General features: G+C 37.3%; 1 protein-coding gene across 11 annotated transcripts in view; it reads right to left on the bottom strand.

Moving 5' to 3' along the window:
* Positions 1-12,240, bottom strand: part of stxbp5l (syntaxin binding protein 5L) — a 260,757-nt gene that overhangs the window by 42,984 nt on the left and 205,533 nt on the right. For 7 of the 11 annotated variants that reach the window (XM_088601568.1, XM_088601586.1, XM_088601614.1 and 4 more), the window contains exons 14-20: positions 12,200-12,240; positions 10,924-11,141; positions 10,127-10,302; positions 9,117-9,242; positions 7,281-7,432; positions 5,415-5,486; positions 2,404-2,469 (exon numbers count right to left, since the gene is read on the bottom strand). In XM_088601568.1, coding sequence (XP_088457694.1) covers positions 2,404-2,469; positions 5,415-5,486; positions 7,281-7,432; positions 9,117-9,242; positions 10,127-10,302; positions 10,924-11,141; positions 12,200-12,240 — 851 coding nt within the window. The remainder of the gene's footprint in view (positions 1-2,403; positions 2,470-5,414; positions 5,487-7,280; positions 7,433-9,116; positions 9,243-10,126; positions 10,303-10,923; positions 11,142-12,199) is intronic. The other 4 variants (XM_088601596.1, XM_088601633.1, XM_088601642.1 and 1 more) reach the window with 1 other exon arrangement.

The raw sequence follows: 12,240 nt of genomic DNA on the forward strand, positions 1-12,240 counted from the left end.
TTTAAATTTCCTTCACTAACAATCTATACATCCATCCATTTTTAGATAATTACTTAGTTCAATACAAGGCAGAATATACCCTAGATAGGATGCTGGTCATTAAAGAGCTAGCCTTATGTTTTTTGAATAATTACTGAAATCGACAGATGCACATCCATAAGTAAACAATTAAATACTTCAGAGCATCAGGAAACTACGGACTGTACACTGTGTAGCTCATATTGCCTTTGTACTGTGGTTGTCCTGGGATATTGTAAACCTGTATATCATTAACAACGAATTTACTCTATTTGTATTCATTTTCTAATCTTACAATAGAATTTGATGTGGACAGATGGGGTCCTGAACATTACAGAATTTTAAATGATGCCAGATCTACACATATACAAGGAAGTAGTTCAGGTGGGTAGCTGCATCAGCATGCGTAGGCTACAAAATGAAACACAACGTAATAGGTTGGTTCCATGCTGAAAAGAGAAGAAAGAAAACACAAAGTTTCGGCCATGGAGCCTTCTTCAGGTCGTGGAGTCGAAACGTTGTGTTTTCTTTCTTCTCTTTTCAGCATGGAATAAACCTACAGTATTACTTGTTCCTATATTAAGGAAGCTATATGTAATTTATATGTAATTTAAACACTGCAGCTTTTATACTTGCATTGACAAGAATTCTCACCCCGATCATGTTCACTCTGTAGTGGTTGCATGTACAGTATCTATGTCAGTGACTATACAATCCCTTTGCTGACCTTTGCAGCTGTACATGCCCAAACACCTGTCTCCCTCCTTGAACTGATACAAAGCTACGCTCTAGGCCACACACTGAGTCTGCTGGTACTGGTCCTCTTTGTGTTTTCCCTTTCTGAAATACATTCGCATGGCTGTTTAACTGCTCTTGCTTTAAGGGTCCATTTATAAAATCACAAGAAAGTTATTTTTCTTTTTACTCACTTGTTCTGTGTTTGATCATTTAAAATCATAAATGACTAAACTTAACTAAAAGCACCACTGTGCCCAGGAAAGCCAGAAGTAGACAGAGCTCCCCTATTCAAGAGAGTAGTCCAATAAGGGTCATTTATGTCATCATCTAGAAGTGCAGTTTATTTTACTCAGAACTTACTTTCAATGCTACTATTGAGACAACGAAGGAAAAGGGGAGAAGGTAATCTGATGTAGCTCACTTTATTGCTGGAGGTTAATAGATCTGGGGTTTTCATTCAACCAAGTTTTGAAAGGAGCCTTTGTTTCAGATTCCATAGCATGACTGATATAGTGTATTGCTCTTTTTCAAACCATCAAACTTCTGGCACTAGAAGTGCATATACTGCTATTAGAGAAAAAAAAAAGATCACCTGACCCATATCTCATTTTCAGAAAGACCAAGTGATAAGATTTCAAAATTACACAAACCCAATGCAGTTTCATACGAACAGAAATTGGTGATAAAGATTGTAAAAGAGAGCAGGCTATCTATCTTTTTAATGTTTGTCTGGTATCTTCGAAAGTATGTTCTTATAACTTTGGAGTTGAAAAACCTGTTCACAGAATTTTTCAACAGATATAATTATTGTCATAATAACAACAATTGAAAAATAAACATTAGTTTGCCTGACATTTTTCAGACATCAAACTCACATATATATACTGTATACAGTACTATATTTACAGTATATACTACCGGAAATTCTGTAATGATAGAAACTAAACAACTTGAGAGTTGTGCTGACAATTTTGGGACTACTGTATCAACTCTAGAATTATGCAGAATCTGTATACTGATGTAGAAATGGTCCAGAGCCTAAATTATGTGTTTTTTCTTTCTTATGTTTTTCAGAATGATACTAACCTCTGCTCGTTTCTTGGCAGCCCACACTGATGCAGCTATCCTCCTGTTACAATTTCATCGCTTAAAAGCTATTTTGAAAACAATAGACTGGATTCTATTTTTGGAATTGAAAATAACTAAAATTTTCAGCACATATTTAAACTTCAAGGGCAAGTTGTCCTAAATAAAGCCTTTAACAAAGGAACCATTTTTATATTCTAATTCACAGAACTGCAAAACAAAAGTGCTAGTAATTCTCTTAATATGTTTAGCTACACAAAGGCCAATTATACACATACAACACTCATTTTCATTGCAATCTGCTGTACTTTTGCTCTTGAAATCTGTGACTGACAAGTATTTGTTTATAGGACTGAATATTTTGCATATTTTGCATGTTCATAGCTTGCCAGAACTGGCTTCTTTATCAAGCAACAATGAGAGTGTACCCTCTCTGGACCAATAATGCAGTATGCTTCTTAAAATGTTTAGCATTAGAATGTACTGGTCAGTGATATCACAGTGACAAATGACATGATTCAGAACTGTACAGACCGCCTTGCAAGGCCAGATTTCCATTACCTGAGGTGGGGGATTTGCAGCGCTCCAGCTCTGGGGCTACAGGGTTGTCTGACAGCTCTGTTAGACCTGCAGCATAACACAAAAGCAATACATCTCAGTCATTTCTGCAAGTCCTCCTCTCACAAGGTTAATGGCTTCTCATTCTAGCACATTTTTTTCCTACTGTAAACTGAGGCTGTTTTTGTTGTTGTTGTTGATTTTCTTTGCTGTGTGGCTCAGGCACACACACAAGTGAGAATCCAGGGTCTCACAGCTAACCCCCACAGAAACAACAGGTCAGGTTTTTGATAATATACACAGATGGACTGAATGGACAGGTAATAAGATTTTCTTTATTTAAATTAAAGCTTTTTGCTCTTGGTGTGCCAATTAAACCAAACTGCTGAAATTGTATACTCTGTGTAGCACCTCTGATTTTGCCCCAGTTTACGTGGCCTATGTGAAACAAGGATATTCATCACAGTCTCCCCCCTACCCACAAGGTGGTCGCCATTTTTGGGATGCAAACATGCAGCAAGCAAAGAAGAAAAAAATACCTTCAAGAAGGCTGATACAGTTATGTGTATCTTGCGGCATAACAAAAATACATTAATTTATTCCAAACAGACAATTTCAACAGCAAACAACTTATTTAAAGGACGTATGGCCAACTAGCCAAAGAGTTGTCATTACACATCTCGTTTGTTTTCCTTTCCAATTTTTCCACATTCTGTATAGCAGCGAATCTGAATTTTCTAAATGGGTCTCTCTCTAGACGCAGGGCTGTACCATGTTCTGTGTTTGACTTTCCCTTGTGAGTCAGCCAACTTTACTCAGTCACCCTTGTTGGGATGAACATGCTACAATTTGTGTAAAGAGACAGACTGGATGGCATCTTCCTAAAGCATTCGAGATTGAGCTGAAGACTGTGAGTAACTGGTGAGAAATTAGTGTTTTCTCTTTTTAGAAGACCATATGACCTTTTCAATAGCCTGCCAGGCTTTTGTTGACACATTCCACAAACATTACATAACAAACCTATCTAAACAGATACTGTAGTATCTGGACATACAGTACTTTACTTTTCATCATTGTTTTTCATCAATTTAGAGTCTAGATAATAATCTAAATCCTTGCCCTGCGATGGACTGGCGCCCTGTCCAGGTTGTACCCTGCTTTGCGCTCGTTGTTTGCCGGATAGTTTCTGGCTTCCCGCGACACCGTATGGTATAAATCGATTTGGCAAATGACATGACAATCTAAATCCATCTCACTTAAGCATAGCAAAAATAATACGCCCAACAGGGGCTTAATGGTTGGCATTTCACTGGTGAGATACAGATACTTTTGTCGTTTGTAAGGCTGTATTGAGCGTAGGAGGGACTGCTCCAGGAATCACAGTTGAGTCAGGTATTATGCATACAGATGATTACTGCCGAAGTCTTCTTTAACACTGCTGTGCTTTAGTGGAGCTGTTTTAACCATAATATTTATGTAAGAATTAGTCACTCATAATCTGTTTCTTTTCAGAAATGGCAGTGCATTCCCAATGTTAATAGCTCCATGTTTTATATTTCATTCCAAAAATAATTCTGGAAGAAAAATCGGGGATTTATATAAAACCTGAACCTCTCATCAACTAGGAAAGCTTGTATATTGCTGAAGTAAAGGACCAGGAGCATGGGTGGCGGGGACAAGGAACATGTGCAGTACAGTAGGTAATGTGGAGACATAAGGTCACACAGACTGCCCTTATATTCACACATTCAGAAACAAACTTTCGGAAATCGAGCTGGCACATGTGGTTCCAGATCAGATACTTTGAGATAAGACTGTTTTTTCACATTACGTCTAAATTAAACAGAAATTTTTGAAAAGGGTCAGATCATAATTTTGCTTTCCTACCTTTATATTTAGTGCTTATAGAATGTCTACACACCCTTTTAATGTGGCCAAATAGCCTAAAGTCAAGAAAAACTAAATCAGAATTTAGTTTAGTTTTATTTATACATTGTAACACACAGCCAGCAAATAGACAAATATTCAAAAATTCAGAAAAGTAATTAAAAATTAAGATCTGCAAAACTGGGTTGGATACAGTAATTGTATCTTTTTGCAAAGTGTATCTTTAGGTGTCTTCCTAAAGTTCTGTCTTATCTTTATCTTATCTTTAGAGCTTCCCATTGTGCCCGTGTCCCACACTCTTCTTGTCACCCTACTGACACCATTGCAGCAGCTCCCTGGTTCACTCCTTGCAAAAGCAAGGGGGCACTTGATGAGCCTATTCTTAGGGTCAGGCTTCAGTTAGGGAAGTTACACCAAACAACCTCTAACTCTGTATACTTTGTCTCTGCAGTGCGTTTATTAGTATCCATCCAAACTACTGTTATGGATGATAATTTGGTTTTCTACTATACTGTATGTTTTATTTTATTGCTCTTATTTTGCAGTAACATTTAAACCTGGTTTTGCCCTCTTACAATTCACAACTTCCTCTTTCCTTGGCATCTGTAATTATGATAAATTCTTCAGCAATCTGATGAGTAGAACATTTGGTTGGCCAAGAGAATAGAACGATGTAATTCTACTTTTTACATGATCATTTATTTCAGTTTAGGGGAAATATTTAAGGCTCAACCTGTATAAAAAAGTAACTGATCTGGGGCCAGTGGACAACCCAAGTTGACCCACTAATCCTATAAAAACTGCCATGTCTAAGTCAGCATTTCTATATAAAAGTTTTTCCTGCAGTTATCTGTCTGGATTAAAACAGACACCGCACGAACTTGAGAAACAGAAGTGAGGAGCATGGGATTTACCATTTACGCAATATTTGTATTTATTATGGGATTAAAGTTGACAAGTATGATAGTTTGATGTCAATTTATTTTTACTGAAAATTGAAAATTAGTATTTTGCTTATTAAAGTATTAAAATGCTTATGAAAGAAGCAAACTATCAATAAAATGACAAACAGACCGAGCAGCTACACCTCCCCCCCCGCCACACCCCTGTTTTGAAGGCAGACTTACTTTGGTAAGATGTACGGATCCGTTTCTTTGAATCTGAATAAAAGTTAGACAGGCCGCGCATGCAAGGGTGGTCTGTCAGGCATGCCAGAACATCAGCACCATCAGAATGGAGAGGGAAGAGAGAAAAACAAGCCAGAAGTGAAAGGAAGGTGACCCCAAACCTGCCCCCCTTTTTAGCCTCAGGGAAATCTATGCGTTTTGGTTTTGCTTTTGTTACTTAGTGCATATTCCAATGTTTCACATTTGCTGCTGTCTAGACACAACCAAATAGAAAAGGAAAACTTTATAAAAGAATTTACTGTTAGTGCCTCTAGTACAAAGAAAATTTCACAGTAGGAGTTCAGAAAAACCAGAGACAGCACAACCATGTAATAATGCACTATGCAATCAATTTGCAATTGACTAAATCATTTAAATAATGTATCTTTTATATTTTCATATGTGCTAAATTTAAGTTCAAGGTGTAATCAGACATAAAATTATATCTAATAATATAATAGAATGTAAAGTAAAAAAAAACTGCTGCAGTTTATATTTTTCTTATCAGGTTATGTACTGCTAATGAATCAGTGTAACACAAATTATTCCTTTCCCTCAGAATACCACAAGAATAATGCACTGTACAAATGTCATATGGCATTTCAAAATTCTTTTCAGCGACAGTATTTATCCATGATAATGGATAACCCCTAAATAAATACTCATGAGGTATGATTTAAGTTATTCTCACCACTGGACTAGAAGTCAAAACTAAACCATGTCAGAAGAAAAAAAAACTTTTAATCCAGGGAGTGGATTATGGCAATAACAGAAGTAAAAAACAATAGTTCTATGAATTAAAATATTCAATTTACAGGTTATTTAGAAAATATTCTAGTGGTATTCATCGTAACACTAATTCTCAGCCATTATGCAATGTTACCTACAGTTTTACCTGAGGCTTGGGTCTGAAAGTCATGAATCGTGAAAAAATGTGACAGCACAAAAAAATTACCATTTTTAGTATGAAGTTTGATCTGGTTTAACAAAATAAACTTTGAAGACTAACATTAAGTAATCCAAAGTAACATTTCAAATAATATAACATTAAAATGTTTATTTTATACTGTAAATGTACTTATTAATACATTAATTAAAACAGAATATGAATGCTTAAAGATCTGTGCCTTCTATCCATGAGTTTCGGTACAATACATTATTAAAACCAGTAATTAATAACAAGCTACTAATAATACCATTACACAAAGAAAAATATACTTTAAATAACTTGTTTATGCATTCGTTTTCACTACAATAGAAACATAGCAACCTGAATTATCATATCTATTATTTAACCTTAATGCCTAGACTTCAAAGGTTTGTTAAACTTTAATAATAATAAACAATCTGTCCCCAAAATGCAACAATGTCGGTTCAGCCTCAGTTCTTTGTAAAATTGCAAACAAACCATTTATACTGCTGTGGCTTATTTCACACAAAGATAAGCAATTTTACACATCATTGAGATTTCAACCGGTATTTTCTTGCTTCTGAGAGAGCACTTAAATGTCCTTAAAATACCTCTTAATCCTGTTGTATTTTATAAACCTTTAGTTTATTCTTTTTATAGCACTGTGCAGCCATCATTGGCATCAATTATGTGTCTTTAGTTTGTGTTAAAATCACGCACTTCTCCTTGCAAAAGAGCAGTAATTTATGAGGAGCTTGAACGTATGCGTGCAGAGGGAGGAGTCACAGGTTAGTAAAAGGAAACTAGCTGAAAAGGGCAATGTACTCAAGCAAGGGAAAAACAGAATTCATGCAGGGATGCCACCTCAGACTGTGGTGAGCAGGCAGCCAGCATGCTTCTGCACATCTCCTTCGTACCTGCTGCAAACTGCTTGCTCTTTCGCGGGGAGCGGATCAGCCGCTGGTATGGGTCACTGGAGCCATAAAGGTCAAGGGTCCCCATGCTGAGAAGAACTGTCTTCTGAATGAAATCAACCACTGCAAGGCCATTGCAATTTCCAAAAGCCACCCTGCATCAACGAAGCCAAAGCACGCACATCCAGGACACATAGAGAGAACATGAGCCTTTAACACACAGTCATTGCTAAAATGCCAAAGCTTTCACCATTGCAAAATATGATGCAACGACAATACAGTACATCACAGGTCACATACAGTAAAGCCCAGAAAAATGAAAACAAAGCAAAGAAATAACTTCATAGAACTTAATTGGATCGGTATGCAAAAGTCTAGATTGTCACGAACTCGTGTCACATTCTAGCACCTGAACACCTTTTTAAAAAACAGATGGCACTTAGAAGGAGATATTTAAGAAACATAAAAGAATTCCCCCAAATACCCAATGAGCTCTCAAAAGCTTAGTTTGGCAGCTTCTGAAGAAGACCTGCTAAAGGCTTGTATCTTACCACTTGAATTTCAATTATCAGAATCTATTATGCCAATTTATATTACAATGCCCATTTTCATACCACCAATTTAGATATGGGAATTATTCTTCAGCTTTGCTCTACTATCTGATACAATCCATCCAACCAGTCCAGAAAAGAGGGGAGCCTACATTGAAAAATGTGTTTTCAAGCCATCTGCCACCTTCTCTACTGCAAGCCTGTAACACAAACAGCAGGTCTGACACGCCAGTCTGAGTACTGGCACCGTTCTAATTGATAACATCAGAGACTTTACTGTTGTCTGACCGGCCACAGCTGTGGTTGGCCGAGAATTCCCCTGCTGAATTCAAGACAGGCCAAGTGTGGCCCACTCCCTGGGAATCCCATACTACAACTGGCAAAGGAAGGCGATGGCTTTTCAGGAGATGGCTCACATTTTCAAAAGAGCCTTAGTCTACTGCAGGTGTTCTATTAGTATTTCAGTAGTTTAAATATCCTCAAGATTAAATAAAGCAGTAACTGAATCAGACTGAGTTAGTGGTTAATTCCACTTGGCTCAGGGATTAACAGCCTGACCTCGGGAAGAGGCCATCAGAAACAACCCCACTTGCTGGGATGAGTCTGTCTACAAGCTGCTGTAAGGGTTTTGATGGGGTGGAGGGAGGCATGTGAAGAGAAGAATATTCAGATGCGTTTCAGAAACCTGATACTCATTCTTCAGTGATGGTGAATGAGTGAAGTTTGGGAGTGCCCTTCTCCCGGACCTACAGTTAAACTCCATTTAACAAGTTTAAAACAGAATTTAAAATAGGATCTCAGATGTGACAGTTACTCTTAACGGACTTAGTTGAGCAGTTTAAGAGAAAGGTTTTACATCAAAAGTGTTTTTCCAATGACATTTTGTGTTTAATAGGAAAATATAACATCCAGTATAAGTGTTCTGTGACACTGACCCTTTTACAAGCATACTGTATAATTGTAAATATAAAAAACAGAGCCTCAATACAATTTTTGAACTCACTGTATTTAAAAACAAGGACTAAGAACAATGTTAACAAATCCATGCTTCTTTGAAGAAAAAGCTGGATGAGATCCTAGGATAAATTAGCTAGGATCAATTAATTTTCAAATTTCAAGATGGGCCAAATCCCCTCCTCTAATTGGTTGCCTTTCTTAAAATATTTGTAGAACTCATTCTTTAAAGAAAACCCATGTTAATGAGATCATTTAAAAACAAAGTCCTAAATATACTTAGTAAATTCTCATGCATGCATTTTTATTCATTGCCTTTGAGAGCATTACTTACAACCCATAGGCTGAGTTGATATCTAGACTTGTTATTTGTTGAGGAGGTTCTCCATCCACCCACACGAGTTGTATCACCAGCTCAGCTTGGTAACCAGGAGGCATCCTCACTGGTCGCGTCTTCACCCTGTCAGTTTAAAAATAAACACGTACAAAATAAGCAAAATACAGCATAACAACAAGGTGACCTACTCATCTCACGGCCTTATCAGGACCTCTGAAAATATGGTGCTTGACAGATGATAGGTGAAGGGCTATCTGTGATGACAAAACTCTGTGGTGTGTTCTACCATGAATACTATGTAAAATCTGAATGACAAATTTAAAAAAAATGCAAAGTAACATCAGCTAGTCCACAACTGATCTTGGTTTAGAGGTTATCTGATCTCTTAAAGTAGTATCAACTTTACCTACTGTAATAAACACCTACAAGCCACAATAACATTAACTTGTACTCTTGTAACTTGTAACCCAGGGCTGAGTACTGTACCTGTTTGAATAAATCAAGAAAACTCTAAAGGAAAAGGAGATCAATAGACTATTTTGCAGGAAAGGTTAAACAAATATCAAAGTATAACACCATATTAATAGAAGATAGTTATTTTGTCCATTGTGGTTGGAGAACTGGGATGCTTGGAAACACATGTTTATTTCTATTTACTGTACGTGATTACAAGGGTGGTGGTTTGAAAGCAAACAAGAATGTTCAGTTATATCCAGTATGCTGTTTATTGATACAAATAGATTAAAATGGGAAACTCAACCCTGGTGTTAGTGTGTGCATGTCTTTGTCCGTGTCTGTACAGTATGTGGCCTAAAGGTGGATTGGTATAATGTCCAGGGTGGATCCTGCCCTGAACCTGTCGTTAGCTGGGATACTGTATGCTCTGGCTTCGCCATAACCCTATTTTGGATAAAGCAGTCAGAAAATGGATAGATAAATGAATAGATGGATAAAAAAGAACCGACAGCAAACACTTTCAGTAAAAATACACAACAGGAGATTCTTACTTCAAACATGGAATGTTATCTTTTATTCCCTCTGGAGTAACTGTTCCTGGGCTTCCTGGAAGAGGCTGGGTTTTAATAGAAGGAGACTGGGAGCTCTGTTCTGGGAAATTAGTGTTGGTCTCTGCTTCTGGAGAAATTAAATCCTCCACTTCATATTGCAGACGCACTTCCAGTGACTGCCAAAGAGGAAGCATTCACATTGTTACGGCAAACATGGAAACACCTTTTTTTTTTGCTTACCACCTTCCTCGCCAAATTATTTTTCAAATGCCCTGTAAGTACAATTAAGAAACTTAAGATGTAAAATTACCAAAGTTCCATGAAAAGGAACAATCAGATGGAGCTTTGCTTGTTGTTTGCCAAGTGACTGAAGATAAGAAGGATATTATGTAACAACTACAAAATACTCATGTAAGACATATCCTTATAAAATGCTCGTAATACCCATAAACAAGACTACAGACAAAGATGGGGGCCACTATGAATATGCATGTAATGGAAATTATTACAGTATCATTTACAAAACAAGTTTAAAGTGACTGCATCTGCTTCTTTCAGACTAGTTTCTTTAAAGTTAAACCATGCATAGTCGGGGGGGGGGGGGTTAAGGGCATTTGGACTCTGCTGTGAAAAAAAATGTAAAAGATTAAGTTACTACATAATAAACTACGTAATGGTGATCATTTCTTACCTGTTGCAACACAATAACAAAAGATGGAACTTGATCCTATGCTAGAATAATTATTCTGCTGTAATTCCTTTTTAGCAGAAAAAAAAATAAAGCAAGTTAAACTCACCGCTATTTCAGTAGTGGCCTCATGTTTGCTGAACCTGTAGACGATCACATGGGCAGAGATGCCAGCCACGCAGAAGATCCTGCTCTCCGGGCACCAGCTGATCATCTGAATAGCAGAGGGGTCCTCCTCCACAATCTCTGCTGCCTGCTTCCCCTCGGTGGTCTTCTGCTTCTCAAACACCTTCGAGGTCTTCAGCTTGTACAGCATCTGAAGGGTGACTGCAATGGGAAAGCAGCACATGTGTTTCTTTACCAGGCTCTTGGCTCTAGGACAGGACAAAAATCTGCTCCGTTACTTCAATGCAACCTTTCAATAAAACATAGGTGCCCTTTCTCTTACCCTTGTGTATCCACTCAGTTGTTCCTTCTACTTATACTTAATGTCAATTTTGTGTATTACATGCAACCTAGGATAGGGGGATCTGCTAGGAAAATAATGCGATATACAGATTATTGGCATTATTAATTTTTTTCCATACTCATTTTTAAAGTTATAAAAATCATCATTTTGGCAAATACTACGATTTTGAAATATGCTGTTCTTCTTCACAGAATCCCAAATTACCACGGCTGTTATATTGTAGCAGAACCATTGCAATTCTCAATCCTCCTCATGGAAGGGGCAACTTGGCATTGCCAATCCACTAGACACATGTCTTTGGGAAGAAGTCCAGGCAAACAAAGGAGAAACACAAAGTCCACCCAGAATCAAAGCTTTATTGAGGTTATTGTACAGATTCCTGTTATGTGGCATTTTTGTACATAGAGAGTTATTTACATATGTATACAAAACTCTCCATGCCAAGATTGGATTTCAGTGAAATGTATGGTGTTATCACAGTGTGAGGCCTGTCACCTAAGTGTGACAGCTGCCACTCTATTCTTCATCTGCTGGGATTCACTCACAGTTGTTTGTGGGTTCCCAGTGTTCCTCCCTACAAAATGACAAACTCTACTACGCTTTTACGATGCTTTCTTTATGAAGTAGCATTTGGATGACCACCAAAACATTTTGTGATATGTGTATTACATTGTGTTACAAAATTTACTCCTTCAAAAATTATTTCAGCATGAAGCTTTTGGCTTTAAGAAGCTTGTGGCCGTGGTTGAAGATACAGAGCAAAGATACAATCATTATTTAGCAATTCACTTCCCCGTATAAATGATTCTGACACATTCCGGTGCAATTATGAAATGTGATTTTATTTCAAAATAGCATGGGAAGATAGTGGAGAGTGTAAAGGTTTTGAAAAAAATAGTGAACCAAACGAACTTACTGGCAGATGCATCCCAGAACTTGACTGAGCCGTCTGCATGC

This window comes from Lepisosteus platostomus, chromosome 2 (genome assembly GCF_059453375.1).
Source record: "Lepisosteus platostomus isolate fLepPlt1 chromosome 2, fLepPlt1.hap1, whole genome shotgun sequence".
Taxonomy (NCBI): Eukaryota; Metazoa; Chordata; class Actinopteri; order Semionotiformes; family Lepisosteidae; genus Lepisosteus; species Lepisosteus platostomus.